Below are 16,025 nucleotides of genomic sequence, written 5' to 3' on the forward strand. Positions count from 1 at the left end.
TACAGGGGTGAGCCACTGCACCCGGCCCATATTTATTTATTTTTTTGAGGCAGGGTCTCACTGTGTCGCCCAGGCTGCAGTGTACTAGCCTGATCTCGGCTTACGGCAGCCTCCAACTCCCGTGTCTCGAGCGATCGTCCCATCTCAGCCTTCTGAATTGATGGGACTATAGGTGTGCACCATCATGCCCAGATAGCTTTTTTATTCTCTGTAAAGACGGGGGCGGGTGGCATGTCTCATAACATTGGTCTTGAACTCCTGGCCTCAAGGGATCCTCCTGCCACAGCCTCTTGAGTAGCTGGGACTACAGCCGTGTGCCACCACACCCAACTAATTTTTTTAATTTATTGTATTTGTTGTTTGTTTTCCAAGATAGAGTCTTGCGCTGTCGCCCAGGCTGGACCCCAGTGGCGCTATCACAGTTAACTGCATCCTCCGCCTGAAGCTCCCTGAGTAGCTAGGACTACCAGGTACACCACCATGCCCAGCTTTTTTTTTTTGTAGAGACGGTTTCCCCCATGTTGCCCAGGCTGGTCTTGAACTCCTGGACCCAAATGATCCTCCTTCCAAAGTGCGGGGATTACAAGCGTGAGCCGCCATGCCTGCCCTCTCAAAAGCCTCCGTTTCTCTTACAGAAGGATGTTAACACTGCTCTGCACCCAACCCCCGACCCCCAACTCCACACTCTTCCTTGAGTGCTGTAAGAATTAAAATAAGTGAATGTGAAAGGCTTTGACAAGAGAGAAACTGCTATGCAAATGTGAGGTGACTGAAACCCCCTTTGTTTAAAAAAAGGACTTTTCAAGAATGACTCGCTGAACCTTTTCAAGGCTCGAAAGTTCCGTATATGCTTTCACCTTTTTCTTTGGAAGTTACTCCAGAATGTATACCTTACTTCCCAGAAGCCTAAAAGAGCTGTCGCCCAACACAATGTAATCCTCAAAACAAGGAAAAGGTAAGTTTGTGACTTGGAATTTGAGTGCCTGGTGTCTTGCCATGATAGAGTGTTGACTTCAGGAACTGTTGTACCTGGAACAACTTTTGTTTCCCCCACCAAGTACCACTAGGCTTCTGTGCACTTGGAGTTTTCCTGTCTGTTTTCCTTTTTTAACTATTTTATTTATTGAAGAGACAGGGTCTTGCTCTGCTGCCCAGCCTGGAGTGCAGTGGCACAAACAGCTCACTGCAGCATCGACCTCCTAGGCTTAAGCGATCCTCCCTTCTCAGCCTCCCGAGTAGCTGGGATGGCAGGGAGTGGCACACCACCATGCCCGGGTATTATTTATTATTATTATTTTTTAGAAAGAGTCTCACTCTGTTGCCCAGGCTGGAGTGCAGTGGCGTGATCTCAGCTCACTGCAACCTCCGACCTCAGGTTCAAGCAGTTCTCGTGCCTCAGCCTCCCAAGTAGCTGGGACTACAGGTGTGTGCTACCATGCCTGGCTAATTTTTGTATTTTTAGTAGAGACAGGGTTTCACCATGTTGGCCAGGCTGGTCTCGAACTCCTGAACTCAGGTGATCCACCTGCCTTAGCCTCCAAAAGTGCTGGGATTACAGGCATGAGCTACTGCACCTGGCCCAGCTATTATTTTTTACTTTTAAATTTTTGTACAGACTGAAGTATCACTATGTTGCCCAGGCTGTTCTCGAACCCCTGGGCTCAAGCAGTCCTTCCATATCGGCCTCCCAAAGTGTTGGGATTACAGGTGTGAGCCACTGTGCCTGTCCTGCTGTCTGTTTTTATATTTTATTTAATATTTTAATTTTTTTCGAGATGGAGTTTCGCTGTGTCGCCCAGGCTGGAGTACAGTGGCGTGCTCTCAGCTCACTGCAACCTCCACCACCTGGGTTCAAGTGATCCTCCTGGGTTCAAGTGGTCCTCCCACCTCAGTCTCCTGAGTAGCTGAGACTACAGGCGGGCGCCACCACGCCCAGCTAATTTTTGTATTTTTAGTAGAGACGGAGTTTCACCGCTTTGGCCAGGCTGGTCTCAAATTCCTGGCCTCAAGTGATCCTCCTGCCTCGGCCTCCCAAAGTGTTGGGATTACAGGCGTGAGCCACCGTGCCCTGCCACCTAGCTTCCTTTCTCAAATAGAGAGTTTATAGGCTTTACTTTCTGATGACTTCAGCATCAGTGTTCACACTTTACAGTTAGTGGGGATTACTTGTCCAAAGTCACAAACTGGTGTCCAGGAGATCCAGGGAGACCCCTCTAGTCTTCTACTCTGATTGTATTAGTCAGTTCTCATGCTGCTAATAAACCTTGTCCTTCCTTGAGCCCAGAATGACAAGGTTGTGTACTCCAGCCTGGGCAACAAAGTGAGTTCTTGACTCAGAGAGAAAAGTGAAAAAATATAATAAAAAAGAACTGTGAGTCTCCCATGAAGAATTAAAAAATTACAAAGAAACCACTTGGACCTAATTGGCCGGGCATGGTGGCTCATGCCTGTAATCCCAGCACTTTGGGAGGCCGAGGCGGGCAGATCACCTGAGGTTGGGAGTTCGAGACCAGCCTGACCAACATGGAGAAACCCCGTCTCTACTAAAAATACAAAATTAGCCAGGTGTAGTGGCACGTACCTGTAATCTCAGCTACTAGGGAGGCTGAGGCAGGAGAATCGCTTGAACCTAGGAGGCAGAGTTTGCAGTGAGCAGAGATCATGCCATAGCACTCCAGCCTGGGCAACAAGAGCGAAACTCCGTCTCAAAAAAAAAGAAATCACTTGGACCTAATGTGTTTTTGTTTGTTCAGGTGCTGCTCTGTAAAATGTCTTGGTCTGTGTTCTAAATTTGCAACCTTTTTAACTAAATAAAGAGATTTATTTAGAAGGTTAATGGAGATGAAAGAGTGGTCTCACGCAGACAAAACAGCCAGCCTCTGCCTTTCTTTTCTTTTTCTTTTTTTTTTTGAGACAGAGTCTTGCTGTGTTGCTCAGGCTGGAGTGCAGTGGTGCAACCTCCGCCCCTCCAGGTTCAAGCGTCTTGTATTTTTAGTAGAGGTGAGTTTTGCCATGTTGGTCAGGCTGATCTCAAACTCCTGACCTCAGGTGATCTGCCTGCCTCGGCCTTCCAAAGTGCTGAGATTACAGGCGTGAACCACCGCTCCTGGCCCTTTTTTTCTTTCTTTTCTTTTTTTTTTGAAACGATGTCTCCCTCTGATGCACAGGCTGGAGTGCAGTGGTGCGATCTTGGCTCACTGCAAGCTCTGCGCTCTGCCTCCCAGGTTCACGTCATTCTTCTGCCTCAGCCTCCCGAGTAGCTGGGACTACAGGCACCCACCACCACGCCTGGCCAATTTTTTGTATTTTTAGTAGAGACGGGGTTTCACCGTGTTAGCCAGGATGGTCTCCATCTCCTGACCTCGTGATCCACCTGCCTCGGTCTCCCAAAGTGCTGGGATTACAGGCGTGAGCCACCGCGCCTGCCCCGTCCCCACATTTTTTTTTCCTTAATGGCAGATTCCTCTTCAGTGTTTTCCTTCGATGAAATGCAAGGAGAAGGCTGGATGCGGTGGCTCACGCCTGTAATCCCAGCACTTTGGGAGACCGAGGCAGGTGGATCACGAGGTCAGGAGTTCAAGACCAGCCTGGCCAACATGGTGAAACCCTCGTCTCTACTAAAAATACAAAAATTAGCCTGCGTGGTGACGGGCGCCTGTAATCCCAGCTACTCGGGAGGCTGAGGCAGGAGATTCACTTGAACCTTGGAGGCGGAGGTTGCAGTGAGCTGAGATTGGGCCACTGCACTCCAGCCTGAGAGACAGGGCGACTGCGTCTCAAAAAAAAAAAAAAAAAAAAAAGAAATGCATGCAAGGAGATAAGGACTGTCTTGTTGTCAGATCGGTTTATTGTCAAATCGGTTTATCACGGAGCTTGTCTTCACCCACCTAAATTGCGAGCCTTGATATTTTTTTTTGTGGATATCAGAGTTTGCAAAACATATTTTAGGTACCATGGAAAGACACACGACCTGAGTAATGGAGTGATAGCTCATAAACTGTGCTTATTGTTAATTATCAGACATAATGGGCCTTAAAATTGATTTATTGCATTCCGAATTACTTTTGGCCCTGAGCTAAGTTCTTTGCTCAACCAAACATAACTGTGTTGTAAGTCACCAATGACTTACATATTGTGAAATCTACTGGTCCATTATCTTATATGACCTGTTACCAGCCAGTGACATAGACGGTCACTCCCTCCAGAAATACCATTTTCACCTGGCTTTCTGGATGCTATATTCTGTTGGTTTTCCTCCCACCTCACTAGCTGCTATTTCTCAGACTTTTACTGGTTCCTTCTCTTCTCCCCATCCTCCCAGGGCTCAGACTTCCCCACTGGAACAGGATATGGGTTGGGCACAGTGGCTCACATCTGTAATCCCAGCACTTTGGGAAAGGCTGAGGCGGGGGGATCGCTTGAGCCCAGGAGTTCAAGAGCAGCCTGCACAACATGACGAAACCCCATCTCTATAAAAAATACAAAAATTATCCGGGCGTGGCGGTGCGCACATGTAGTCCCAGCTACTCAGGAGGCTGAGGTGGGAGGATTGCTTAAGCCAGGGAGGCGGAGGTTGCAGTAAGTGGAGATCAAGCCACTGTACTCCAGCCTGGGTGGCAGAGCCAGACCCTGTCTCAAAGAAAAAGGGAACAGGATATAGGACCTACTGCTAAACATTCCTGTCTCTGCCTAATCATTACTTCCTCTCGGAAAACCTTGGATCCCTCAAGATGATATTGGCTGTCTCTCCTTGGGGATCCACCCAATCCTATTCATGTCCCCTCAGCACAGGTCACGGGATCATGCTCACCTTGTCTTGCACACTACAATATGAGCAGTTCAGCACAGTATTATGTAATATAACTGGTATGTTCGCAGCCTAACAGGTCACCTTGATCCATCCCTTATAGCTGTGTAATATTCCATGGGATGGATGTGCCATAGATTGTTTACCATGCACTGATCAAGTTATCTGGAGGTCGGTGGCTCAGACCTGCAATCCCAGCGCTTTGGGAGGGTGAGGCGGGAGGATTGCTTAAGTACAGGAGGTCAAGACCAGCCTGGGCAACATAGGGAGACCCCCATCTCTACACAATAAATTAATATGAAAAGAAAGCCATCTGGGTTGCTTCCAGCTGGGCTATTACAAATAAAAATGCTATGGACGGGCTGGGCGCGGTGGCTCACGCCTGTAATCCTAGCACTTTGGGAGACTGAGGCAGGTGGATCGTGAGGTCAGGAGTTCAAGACCAGCCTGGCCAAGATGGTGAAACCCCCGTCTCTACTAAAAATACAAAAAAATGTAGCTGAGCGTGGTGGCATGCGCGTGTAATCCCAGCTACTTGGGAGGTCGAGGCAGGAGAATTGCTTAAACCCGGGAGGCAGAGTTGCAGTGAGCTGAGACTGTGCCAGTGCACTCCAGCCTGAGCGACAGAGTAAGACTCCATCTCAAAAAAAAAAAAAAAAAAGAAAAGAAAAAAAATGCTATGGATGTTCATGTACAGATTTTTAAATGCCAAGAAATATTCTTGCTGGGTCATTTGGTAAGTGTACATTTAATTTTAGAAGGAACTGCCAAACTGTTTTCTAGGATGGCTGTATGATTTTACACTTCCACAAGCAGTGTATGTATGAGAGATCCAGTTTCCCTGCATTCTCATCCACACTTAGTATTGTTCAGATTTCGTATTTCAGCCATTTCAACACGTGTTATTGGTAGCTCGTCATGGTTTTCATGTGTATTTCCTTAATGGCTAGTGATATTGAACATCTTATGATGTGCTTATTTACCATTCTTATACTCTCTTTCACTGAAATGTCCGTTTGAGATTTGCCCATTTTCTTTCTTTCTTTTTTTTTTTTTTTTTGGAGACAGAGTCTGGCTGTGTTGCCCAGGCTAGAGTACAATAGTGTGATCCTGGCTCACTGCAACCTCTGCCTTCCAAGTTTAAGCGATTTTCATGTCTCAGCTTCCCGAATAGATGGGATTAACAGGGCGCCTGCCACCACGCCCAGCTAATTTTTGTATTTTTAGTAGAGACAGGGTTTCACTATGTTGGCCAGGCTGGTCTCGAACTCCCAGCCTCAGGTGATCCATCCACCTCAGCTTCCCAAAGTACTGGGATTACAGGCAAGAGCCACCGCTTGCTTGCTTGCTTCCTTCCTTCCCTCCCTCCCTCCTTCCTTTTTTTTCTTTCTCTCTTTCCTCTCTTTCTTCCTTCCTTCTTTCCCTTTTTCTTCCTTTCCTTCCTCTCTCTCTTTCTTTCTCAGAGCCTCACTTTGTCGCCCAGGCTGGAGTGCAGTGGCATGATCACAGTTCATTGCAGTGTTGTCCTCCTGGGCTCAAGCAATCCTCCTACCCCAGCCTCCTGAGTAGCTAGGACTGTAGGCACACACCACCAGGCCTGGCTAATTTTTAAATTTTTTGTAGAGACAGGATCTCACTGTGTTGCCCAGGTTGGATTTGCCCATTTTCTAATTGGGTTGTTTCGTTTCTACCTCTCGAGCTTAGAGAGTGCTTTATATATGCTGGAAACAAGTCCTTTGTTGGATATATGATTTGCAAATATTTTCTCCCAGTCTGTGGCTTCTATTTTCATCTTATTAATGTGGTCTTTCACACAGCAAATGTTTAAACATTTTGATGAAGTCCAATTTATCAGTTTTTTTTTTTTTTTTTTTTGAGACAGTTTCACTCTTGTTGCCCAAGCTGGAGTGCAATGGCGCAATCTCAGCTCACTGCAACCCCCAACTTCCAGGTTCAAGCGATTCTCCTGCCTCAGCCCCCTAAGTAGCTGGGATTACAGGTGCATGCCACCATGCCCGACTAATTTTTTGTATATTTATTTATTTATTTATTTATTTATTTATTTATTTATTTATTTTATTTATTTTTTTGAGACAGAATCTCGCTCTGTTGCCCAGGCCGGAGTGCAGTGGCGCTATCTTGGCTCACTGCAAGCTCCGCCTCCCGGGTTCACGCCATTTTCCTGCCTCAGCCTCCCGAGTAGCTGGGACTACAGGCACCCGCCACCGCACCCGGCTAATTTTTTGTATTTTTTTAGTAGAGACGGGGTTTCACCGTGTTAGCCAGGATGGTCTCGATCTCCTGACCTCGTGATCCACCCGCCTCGGCCTCCCAAAGTGCTGGGATTACAGGCGTGAGCCACCGCGCCCAGCCAATTTTTTGTATTTTTAGTAGAGACGGGGTTTCACCATGTTGGCCAGGCTGGTCTTGAACTCCTAACCTCAGGTGATCCACCCACCTCAGCTTCCCAAAGTGCTGGGATTACAGGCATGAGCCACCGTGCCCAGCCCAGTTGTTTTTCTTTTATGGATTGTGCTTTTGGAGTCACATCTAAGAACTCTTCGCCTTTAGCTGGGTGTGGTGGCATGTGCCTGTAATCCCAGCTACTCAGGAGGCTAAGGCAGGAGAATCTCTTAAACCCGGGAGGCAGAGGTTGCAGTGAGCCAAGATTGCGCCACTGCACTCCAGCTTGGGCAACAGAGTGAGACTCTGTCTCAAAAAAACAAACAAACAAACAAACAAAACTCTTCACCTGACCCTACACTATGAAGTTTTTTCCTAGATTTACGATCCATTTTGTATTAACTTTTTGCATAGGGCTGAGGCTCATTTCTTTGCCTATTTGTCCAATTGTTTCAGCACCACTTGAAAGGATCGTCCTTTCCCCATTGAAACGCTTTTATACCTTTGTCAAAAACAAGTTGGTTGGCAGTGGCTCACGCCTGTAATCTCAGCACTTTGAGGGAGCTGAGGCAGGAGGATTGCTTGAGTCCAAGAGTTCGAGATCAGCCTGGTCAACATAGTAAGACCTCGTCTCTACAAAAAATAAAACAAAATTAGCCGGGTATGGTGGCGTGTGCTGATAGTCCCAACTACTTGGGAGGCTGAGGTGGGAAGATGACTTGAGCCCAGGAGGTCGAGGTTGCAGTGAGCCAAGATTGTGCCACTGCACTCCAAGCCTGGGTGACAGAGTGAGACACTGTCTTATAAACAAAAAAAAAAAATTATTTTTAAAGAGAGATAGTTGGCTGTACTTGTGTGAATCTATTTCTGAGCTCTCAATTCCATCTTATTGATTTTTGTGTCTATCCCATTGGGGAAACCATACTTTCTTGATAACTGTATTTATATAGTAAGTTTTAAAATCAGGTAGTGTGATTCCAACAACTTTTTCAAAGTGGTTTTAACTATTCTACTTCTTTTGCCTTTCCATATAAAGTTTAGAATAAACGTCTATATTTAATACAAAAAAATTGCTGGGATTTCTGTAGGAATTGCATTACGCCTATAGATCAATTTGGGTTTTTGTTGTTGTTGTTTGAGACAGAGTTCGCTCTGTTGCCTAGGCTGGAGTGCAGTGGCATGATCTTAGCTCACTGCTACCTCTGCCTCCTGGGTTCTAGCTATTCTCCTGCCTCAGCCTCCTGAGTAGCTGGGATTAGTACCAGGCGCGTGCCACCACACCCGGCTAATTTTGTATTTTTAGCAGAGACGGGGTTTCACCATGTTGGCCAGGATGGTCTTGAAATCCTGACTTCAAGTGATCTGCCCGCCTTGGCCTCCAAAGTGCTGGGATTAAAGGCGTGAGCCACCATGCTCGGCCCCTATAGATTAATTTGAAGAGAATTGGTATCTTTACTATAATATGTTGGATCTTCCAATTCAATCCCAATCTTGTGGTTAATTCTGAAGTAAAGGAAAGAACTACGGGATTGAAATGGGGTGCTGGGAGCAAATTTCTCTAGAATCTGAACTCTCTTCAACCGCTGATCAAATGGGGTCAGACTCCATCCTAGGGAACTGAGAAGGGTCTGGGAGACATAAATATGCCAACTCACCTGTGTAGGTTTACAGTTTACAACATTACCTTGGGTTTCACAACTCAACTGCAAGAAAGGAGTTAGCATCCCCATTTTTTTTAAGCCAGTGTTTTCATATTCTTTATTCCCAAGTCAGTGTATTTGTCAGTTTGAATGTTACATGTATAACAGATTATGAAAAGCATACTTACAACGAGAACATTATCTTATATAACTGATCATTGAATATGCAACTTCTTGCAACAATAACTTAATGGACCCAACTCTACCTTCTGAATGGACCAATTTTATGATTCTCCTAAAACGTTTTGAGTTGGGTATAGTTTCTTGTTGCTTCTTCCTGTGATCCAAGGCTTAAAAATGAGGCTGGGCACAATGGCTCACGCCTGTCACCCCAGCACTTTAGGAGGCCAAGGTGGGAGGATCACTTGAGATCAGGAGTTTGAGACCAGCCTGGCCAACATGGTGAAACCCCATCTCTACTGAAAATACAAAAATTAGCCGGGCATGGTGGTGCATGCCTGTAATCCCAGCTACTCGGGAGGCTGAGGCAGGAGAATCGCTTTAACCCGAGAGGCAGAGGTTGCAGTGAGCTGAGATCGTGCCTCTGCACTCCAGCCTGGGCAACGGAGCGAGACTCTGTCTCAAAAAAAAAGGAATGAATCTCTGGAAACTAGCAATTACAGCCAGACCTCCCTAGGACCAAGGAGACAGGAGTCGGGGGAAAAAGACACTACAGGTGATGCCCACAGTCTCAAGCACTGTGGCATATGCTTGACTTCAGAGCATTCCAGCACTCAAGGTCAAGTGTGGTGCCATCTGTATATCCTGTCATCGCAAATGCCCGCAACTGCTACAATTAACAGGATATGGGAGAGAGGAGGCACATCATGTGTGGAGGAATGAATCAGTCCCAACAATTATGTGAACATTTCGAAAAAAGTTTTTTTTTTTTGAGATGGAGTCTCGCTCTGTCCCCCAGGCTGGAGTGCAGTGGCCTGATCTCGGCTCTCTGCAAGCTCTGCCTCGCGGGTTCACGCCATTCTCTTGCCTCAGCCTCCCGAGTAGCTGGGACTACAGGCACCCACCACCACGCCTGGTTAACTTTTTGTATTTTTAGTAGAGGCGGAGTTTTACCTCGTTAGCCAGGATGGTCTCGATCTCCTGACCTCGTGATCCTCCCGTCTCGGCCTCCCAAAGTGCTGGGATTACAGGCGTGAGCCACCGCACCCAGCCAACGTTTCGAAAATTTCAATACCAAGGATTAACTTCTAAAATACAACTTTACATGCTAGCGCATGCCTGTAGTCCTAGCTATTCAGGTGGCTGAGGCGGGAGAACTGCTTGAGACCAGGAGGTCGAGGCTGCAGTGAACTGTGATCACACCACTGCACTCCAGCCTGGGCAACAGACTGAGACCCTGTCTCTGAAAAAAAAAAGACAAGTTTAGGCTGAGCACAGTGGCTCACACCTGTAATCCCAGCACTTTGGGAGGCCAAGGTGGGAGGATCACTTGAGCCCAGGAGTTTGAAACCAGCCTGGGCCACAAAGTGAGACTCCATCTCTACAAAAAAAAAAATCAAAAATTAGTCGTGCATTGTGGTGCACACCTGTGGTCCCAGCTACACAGGAAGCTGACACAGGATGATGGCTTGAGCCCAGGAGTTCAGGGCTGCAGTGAGCCATGTTCATGTCACTGCACTCCAGCCTGGGTAACAGAGTAAGACCTTGTCTCAAAAAAAATGAAATAAATTGGCCAGGCGCAGTGGCGCGGCCTAAAATCTCAGCTACTCAGGAGGCTGAGGCACAAAAATCGCTTGAACCTGGTAGGCAGAGGTTTCAGTGAGCTGTGATCACACCACTGCACTCCAGCCTCGGCAACAGACTGAGACCCTGTCTTAAAAAAAAGACAAGTTTAGGCTGAGCTGAGCCCAGTGGCTCACACCTGTAATCCCAGCACTTTGGGAGGCCACGGTGGGAGGGTCGCTTGAACCTAGGAGTTCAAAACCAGGCTGGGCCACAAAGTGAGACTCCATCTCTATAAAAAATCAGCCTTGCGTTGTGGCACACACCTGTGGTCCCAGCTACACAGGAAGCTGACACAGGATGATCGCTTGAGCCCAGTTCAGGACTGCAGTGAGCCGTGTTAACGCCACTGCACTCCAGCCTGGGTGACAGAGTAAGGCCCTGTCTCAAAAAAAATAAAATAAACTGGCCGGATGCAGTGGCGTGCGCCTGTAATTCCAGCTACTCAAAAGGCTGAGGCACAAGAATTGCTTGAACCCGGTAGGCAGAGGTTGTAGTGAGCTGAGATCACACCACTGCAGTCCAGCCTGGGCCACAGAGTGAGACCCTGTCTCAAAAATAAATGCATGCAAGTTTATAGACAGAAGCTATACAGCTAGCCATTCAATAAAATGTATGTGCAATATGGTGGACGAGCTGTTGTGAACATCCCCATTTGAATGCTAGGCAAACAGAGTAGTTCAAGGTCCCCAGTGCAGCAGGTCCTACTCATTTCAGAAGGGAACTCTGCAGAAACTATGCCCATCTGGGCAGAGCCCCCACTCCACTGGCCTGGAGAGCCACGAATCCGGCGCGCGTCCTCCCCACCTTGTCCGCCAGGGGGCGACAAGTCCCTGCTCCGGGGTCGCGTGCCGCGGAGCTGGTGGGAGATGGTTGACGGGCGTGGGTGGGTCAGCGTTCCTTGGGGACCAGTGAAGCCTGCGCTTAGGGCTCACCGCGTGGGTCCCCAGCACAGACAGGAGGCGGACAGCTTCCTGTGAACTGCAGGGGAGTCCCCGGACGCTGTCCTCCAGCGAGGTGGGGACCGGCTATGTCCCTCAGTTCCCCCTCGGTCCTCGGGCCACAGGGATATTAGACTAGAGGGTCAGTTCTGCCAGCCCTGCCCAGGCCTCTTCTGACCAGAGGGGCTGCGACAGACGCGGAGTTCACGCCCCTTGGCGACCGCGGTCTCCTGAACTCGACCCCTTCCCTACTCCCATGGGGAAGAACCTCGCCCCTAGAACAGCCTCCCCTCCAGGTGTCTTCCCTACGCTACCCCTCCGCCGGCCGGGAACTCCGCCAGGCCTAGAGACGCCAACCCGGCCCTTTCTAGCTCCTCGCTGGCTCGTTCCTGGTCCCCGCCCTCGGCCGCCCGCCAGTCCCCGAGGCGTACACGTGTAGATCTCGTCACGCCCGGAAGTCTCGCGTTACTCAAACGCCTCGCGCAGTCGCACTTGCGCTCAGGGAAGGGGCGGGGCGAACGGAAGCCGGGAAGGCGATTTCTAGCTCTCGGGGTACGGGCGCGCGTGCGCACTCCGCAGGCCGTTCAGGACCCCGGCGCCGGCAGAGCGCCCACGAGCTGGCTGGCTGCTTGCGCCCACATCCTTCTTTCTCGGGGACCTGGGGTCGCGGTTACTTGGGCTGGCCGGCGAACCCTTGAGTGGCCTGGCGGGGAGCGGGCCTCGCGCGCCTGGAGGGCCCTGTGGAGCGAAGAGAGTAAGCACGGGAGGGGCGGCAGAGGGGCGCGAGATTGAGGGCGACGCGATGAATGAATCGGAACGGGGGGTGGGGAGACGCGGGATCTGGAGGTGAGTGGGAGAGGACGAGGGGCCGGAAGGAAACAGGGACATCGAGTGTGTCCCCTCTCGGGTGCACCCTTTATTTTTGTTTTTGTTTTTGTTTGAGACAGAGGCTTGCTCTGTTTCCCAGGCTAGAGTGCAGTGGCGGGCGCGATCACGGCTCACTGTAGCCTCGAACTCCCGATCTCAAGCGATCCTCCCGCCTCGGCCCGGGTAATTAAAAACATTTTTCTTAAGGTAGGGTCTTGCTATGTTGCCCAGGCTGGTCTCAAACACTCCGGCTCCAGTGATCCTCCCGCCTCGACCTCCCAAAATGCTGAGGTTACAGGCGTGAGCCACTGCCCGGCCAGGTGCACCCTTTGTACAGGAAAAGGGGTAGGAAAGGCTTCGAGGTCACTGTGATCCCTCTGATCGCGTCCCTTTCCCACGCCAGGGCACACAGCATGGCAGAAAACCGAGAGCCCCGCGGTGCTGTGGAGGCTGAACTGGATCCAGTGGAGTACACCCTTAGGAAAAGGCTTCCCAACCGCCTGCCCCGGAGGCCCAATGACATTTATGTCAACATGAAGACTGACTTTAAGGCCCAGCTGGCCCGCTGCCAGAAACTGCTGGACGGAGGGGCCCGGGGTCAGAACGCCTGCTCTGAGATCTACATTCACGGCTTGGGCCTGGCCATCAACCGCGCCATCAACATCGCGCTGCAGCTGCAGGCAGGCAGCTTCGGGTCCTTGCAGGTGGCTGCCAATACTTCCACCGTGGAGCTTGTTGATGAGCTGGAGCCAGAGACCGATACACGGGAGCCACTGACTCGGATCCGCAATAACTCAGCCATTCACATCCGAGTCTTCAGGGTCACACCCAAGTAATTGAAAAGACAGTCCTCCACTTATCCCCTCCGTGATGTGGCTCTTCGCATGCTGAGTACTGGATCTCGGACCAGAGCCATGTAAGAAAAGGCCTGTTCCCTGGAAGCCCAAAGGACTCTGCATTGAGGGTGAGGGTAATTGTCTCTTGGTGGGCCCAGTTAGTGGATCTTCCTGAGTGTGTGTGTGGTCTGTAACTATTGCCATATAAATAAAAAATCCTGTTGTACTAGTGTCCTGCCACCCTACTGCCACTGACTCTTTCCTGTGTAAATTCTGTGTGTGCCTGAATAGGGATGGTAGGAAATGCTACAAGTATCTAGGTGAAAGGGGAACCCAAGTGTTTCTTGCCTCTATAGAGAGCATAGATTATGCTATGAGCAGTGTAACAAAACAGTACAGTGCAGAAGCCCAGTCATCCCAACGTCTGTTTGTTTGTTTGTTTGTTTGTTTTGAGACAGAGTCTCACTCTGTCACCCAGGCTGGAGTGCAGTGGCGTGATCTTGGCTCACTGCAAGCTCCACCTCCCGAGTTCACGCCATTCTCATGCCTCAGCCTCCCGAGTAGCTGGGACTACAGGTGTCCGCCACCACACCTGGCTAATTTTTTTGTATTTTTAGTAGAGACGGGGTTTCACCGTGTTAGCCAGGATGGTCTCGATCTCCTGACCTCGTGATCTGCCCGCCTCAGCCTCCCAAAGTGCTAGGATTACAGGCGTGAGCCACCGCGCCTGGCCCCAATGTTTGTTTTAAAGATTTTCTTCTTCTGTTTGGGTGCAGTGGCTCCAGCCTGTAGTCCGAGGTACTGGTGGAGGCTGAGGCAGAAAGATCGCTTGAGCCTGGGAGTTTGAAGGTGCAGTGAGTTACGATCGTGCCACCTGCACTCCAATCTAGATGACATACTGAGACCCTGTCTATGCAGAAAAAAACCACTTTTTTTTTTTTTCTGGGATGAAATCTTGCTCTGTCACCCAGGCTGGAGTACAGTGATGCCATCCTGGCTCACTGCAACGTTCACCTCCTGGGTTCAAGTGATTCTCCTGCTTCATCCTCCCCAGTAGCTGGCATTACAGGTGAGCGCCACCACGCCCAGCTAATTATTTTTGTATTTTTAGTGGAAACACCATGTTGGCCAGGCTGTTCTCGAACTCCTGACCTCAAGTGATCTGCCCGCCTCGGCCTCCCAAATGCAAAAAATTTTTGAAAACTAGATGGGTGTAGTGGCTTGCACCTATAATCCCAGCTACCTTGTTAGCTGAGGCAGGAGGATCGCTTGATCCCAGGAGTTTGAGGCTGCAGTGAGCTGTGATCACGGCACTACACTCCTCCAGCCTTGGTGACAGAGCAAGATGGTATCTCAAAAAAAAAAGAAGGAAACAAACTAAGACTTCAGGACCTTGTTAGTGTCAGGCTCCGTGGTAGGGACTGACAAGTGGCTTCATTTAATTCCTGGACCTGCAGGGCCTACCTAGATGGCACCCGGGCTTTCAGGTGCAGAGCCCTTCAGACCCCTTTTTTTTTTTTGAGACAGTTTCACTCTGTCATCCAGGCCGGAGTGCAGTGGTGCGATCTCAGCTCACTGCAACCTCTGCCTCCTGGGTTCAAGGGATTCTGCCTCAGCCTCCTGAGTAGCTGGGACTATAGGCGTGCATCACCATGCCCTGCAATTTTTTGTATTTTTAGTAGAGAAGGGGTTTCACCATGTCAGCTAGGCTGGTCTCAAACTTCTGACCTCAAGCGTTCTGCCCGCCTTGGCCACCCAAAGTGCTAGGATTACAGGCATGAGCCACCGTGCCTGGCCTTCAGACCCTTCTCACTGGGCTGCTCCAGTGGCAAAGTGACCCCCCCCCCCAAATAATTACTGGGCACACAGGTAATACTTTCTGTTTGGATATTTGTGAGATGACCTGATTTTTCATATTTATCAAACTAGAGTCAACTAAAGCAATGTTTATCAAAGTGGGTTGTGACCCATTTGTGGGTCACAGCTTCTTAAAAAAAAAAAAAAAAAAGCCAGGCGCGGTGGCTCACTTTGGGAGGCTGAGGCGGGCAGATCACGAGGTCCAGAGATCAAGACCATCCTGGCTAACATGGTGAAACCCTGTCTCTACTAAAAATACAAAAAATTAGCCAGGCGTGGTGGCACATGCTTGTAGTCCCAGCTACTCTGGAGGCTGAGGCAGGAGAATCACTTGAACCGAGGAGGCGGAGGTTGCAGTGAGCCGAGATCGCGCCACTGCACTCCAGCCTGGGCAACAGAGCAACTCCGTCTCAAAAAAACAAAAATAAAAAAAAACAAGGCTGGGTGTGGTGGCTCACACCTATAATCGCAGCACTTTGGGAGGCCGAGGCAGGTCAATCTCTTGAGCCCAGGAGTTCGAGACCAGCCTAGGCAACATGGCGAAATCCCATCTCTACAAAAAATATAAAAAGTTATCTGGGCATGGTGGCACAAAACTGTGGTCCCAGCTACTTGGGAGGCTGAGGTGGGAGGATTACCTGAGCCCAGGACGGGGAGGTGGCAGTGAGCTGAGATCAAGCTGGTGCACTCCAGCCTGGGCGACAGCAAGACCTTGTCTAAAAAAAGAAAAGAAAAAGAAAAAAGAACCCAAGTTAAAAAAAAAAAAAAAGTGCAACTTAAATGGTGGTGTTTTATTGCAGATTTTTTTGTTTTTTTGAGGCAGAGTCTCTATCTCCTAGGCTGGAGTTCAGTAGCACAATCTCGGCTCACT

General features: G+C 49.4%; 1 protein-coding gene across 5 annotated transcripts; it reads left to right on the forward strand.

Moving 5' to 3' along the window:
- Positions 1–403: 403 nt before the first annotated feature.
- Positions 404–13,528, forward strand: LOC116463855 (ribonuclease P protein subunit p20). 5 transcript variants are annotated; one of them, XM_032147141.2, is made up of 3 exons: positions 404–470; positions 636–955; positions 12,865–13,528. In XM_032147141.2, the coding sequence occupies exon 3, from the start codon at positions 12,875–12,877 to the stop codon at positions 13,295–13,297; it is 423 nt and encodes a 140-aa protein (XP_032003032.1). In that variant the 5' UTR covers positions 404–470; positions 636–955; positions 12,865–12,874; the 3' UTR covers positions 13,298–13,528. The 5 variants fall into 5 exon arrangements, with proteins under 5 accessions (XP_032003032.1, XP_058290868.1, XP_032003031.1 ...); XM_058434885.1 differs by lacking the exons at positions 404–470; positions 636–955 and adding an exon at positions 11,530–11,670; XM_032147140.2 differs by lacking the exons at positions 404–470; positions 636–955 and adding an exon at positions 12,114–12,348.
- The last annotated feature ends 2,497 nt before the right edge of the window (positions 13,529–16,025 follow it).

This window comes from Hylobates moloch, unplaced genomic scaffold, assembly GCF_009828535.3.
Source record: "Hylobates moloch isolate HMO894 unplaced genomic scaffold, HMol_V3 SCAFFOLD_71, whole genome shotgun sequence".
Lineage (NCBI taxonomy): Eukaryota > Metazoa > Chordata > Mammalia > Primates > Hylobatidae > Hylobates > Hylobates moloch.

What these genes read in the sequence shown, in the direction of transcription:
- LOC116463855 (XM_058434883.1), top strand. Translation starts at nt 12,397, where the DNA reads ATGAATGAATCGGAACGGGGGGTGGGGAGACGCGGGATCTGGAG. An exon ending in GGGAGACGCGGGATCTGGAG is followed by an intron (nt 12,441 to 12,864) that starts GTGAGTGGGAGA and finishes TTCCCACGCCAG; the next exon opens with GGCACACAGCATGGCAGAAA.